This window comes from Bison bison, unplaced genomic scaffold, assembly GCF_000754665.1.
Source record: "Bison bison bison isolate TAMUID 2011002044 unplaced genomic scaffold, Bison_UMD1.0 scf7180017864072, whole genome shotgun sequence".
Classification (NCBI taxonomy): Eukaryota; Metazoa; Chordata; class Mammalia; order Artiodactyla; family Bovidae; genus Bison; species Bison bison.
Genome location: NW_011494644.1, coordinates 3,627,646 through 3,629,502, shown reverse-complemented (window position 1 = coordinate 3,629,502; position 1,857 = coordinate 3,627,646). Strand labels below are relative to the sequence as shown.

General features: G+C 40.4%; 1 protein-coding gene across 1 annotated transcript in view; it reads left to right on the top strand.

Annotated features, from left to right (window-relative positions):
* Positions 1–1,857, top strand: part of DNAH3 (dynein, axonemal, heavy chain 3) — a 249,802-nt gene that overhangs the window by 145,889 nt on the left and 102,056 nt on the right. The window contains exon 43 of the mRNA XM_010837413.1: positions 296–541. Within this exon, the coding sequence (XP_010835715.1) occupies positions 296–541 (246 nt within the window). The remainder of the gene's footprint in view (positions 1–295; positions 542–1,857) is intronic.

Sequence of the window (1,857 nt, the reverse complement as noted above, 5' to 3'; positions counted from 1 at the left end):
ACAGGTATAGAGTTTCAGTTTTGCAGGATGAAAATAGTCCCAGATGTGAATAGTGGGAATGGTTGCACAAAAACATGGATGAATTTAATACCACTGAACTTTAAAATGGTTAAGATTGTAATCTGTGTGTTATGCATATCTTGCTGCAATAAAAAAATTTATTTTAATATATGTAGAAGGATCAGGCCACTCATTCAATATCAGGCCCTTCCCCAGGCCCTTCAAGTATAGAACTACCCAATTCATATCTATTGCACTGTGCAGTTTTTTCTGAGGTTCTTATTCTTGCTTTTAGATGAAATCAGGGAAGTAGAAGAGGAGGAAAGTGAATTATTTGAAGGCCTGACAAGCCAACAGATCTTCCTCTGGCTACAAGGTCTGTTCCTTTTTGCCTTGGTGTGGACGGTGGCCGGCACCATCAACGCAGACAGCAGAAAGAAATTTGATCTGTTTTTCCGCAACCTGATCATGGGTATGGATAATAACAACCCAAGACCCAAAAGCGTCAAACTCACCAAAAACAACATCTTTCCAGAAAGAGGTAACTTGGTACCTGTTTGTTTTGTCTCCCTGTAGTGGTTTGGAGCATTATGTTCCAAACCCAGTCTAAATGTGAGATCCATGTAAGGCCTTTACAAAAGCCAGGAAAGATTTTGTAGGTTGCCTGAGGAGGTATACTTCTTCAGAGCTGGCCCATGTATGTAGAGATGGGTGACCCTGAATTCAGGTCTTATGAGTTAATTTAACTACTAATTGTTAACTTAGAAAAAGTCAATATGACTTTTTAAAATTATCTATAATCTCAGTGGTAAAATAGGCCCCAGAGAACAACATGAGAAATACAACCACTTCTGTTTTTCTTACTCCCTTCTAGTCCTGTTCTCTGTATTTACACATGTTATATCATGGTGATTATGGTTTTAACATTTCCTTTAACATTTTTCATTATAGTCTAATATTGAAATGTTTATGGTTTTGCTACATACATTATCTTCAAAATGATCACTTTAATCATGTATTAATGTTCTGTATATTCCGTTCAGTTCAGTTCAGTCGCTCAGTCGTGTCTGACTGTTTGCAACCCCACGAACCACCGCAGGCCAGGCCTCCCTGTCCATCACCAACTCCCGGAGTTTACCCAAACTCATGTCCATTGAGTCGGTGATGCCATCCAACCATCTCATCCTCTGTCGGCCCCTTTTCCTCCTGCCCTCAATCTTCCCCAGCATTAGGGTCTTTTTGAATGAGTCAGCTCCTCTCATCAGGTGGCCAAAGTATTGGAGCTTCAGCTTCAATAGCAGTCCTTACAATGAACACCCAGGACTGATCTCCTTTAGGATGGACTGGTTGGATCTCCTTGCAGTCCAAGGGACTCTCAAGAGTCTTCTCCAACACCACAGTTCAAAAGCATCAATTGTTCAGTGCTCAGCTTTCTTTATAGTCCAACTCTCACATCCATACATGACCTCTGGAAAAACCATAGCCTTGACTAGACAGACCTTTGTTGACAAAGTGATGTTTCTGCTTTTTAATATGCTTTCTAGGTTGGTCATAACTTTCCTTCCAAGGAGTTAAGGATATTTTAATTTCATGGCTGCAGTCACCATCTGCAGTGATTTTGGAGCCCCCAAAAATAAAGTCTGACACTGTTTCCACTGTTTCCCCATCTATTTACTGTACATCAAGGCTCTATATTTTCATCCTGCTTATTTAACTTATATGCAGAGTACATCATGAGAAACACTGGGCTGGATGAAGCAAAAGCTGGAATCAAGATGGCCAGGAGAAATATCAATAACCTCAGATATGCAGATGACACCACCCTTATGGCAGAAAGTAAAGAAGAACTAAAGAGCC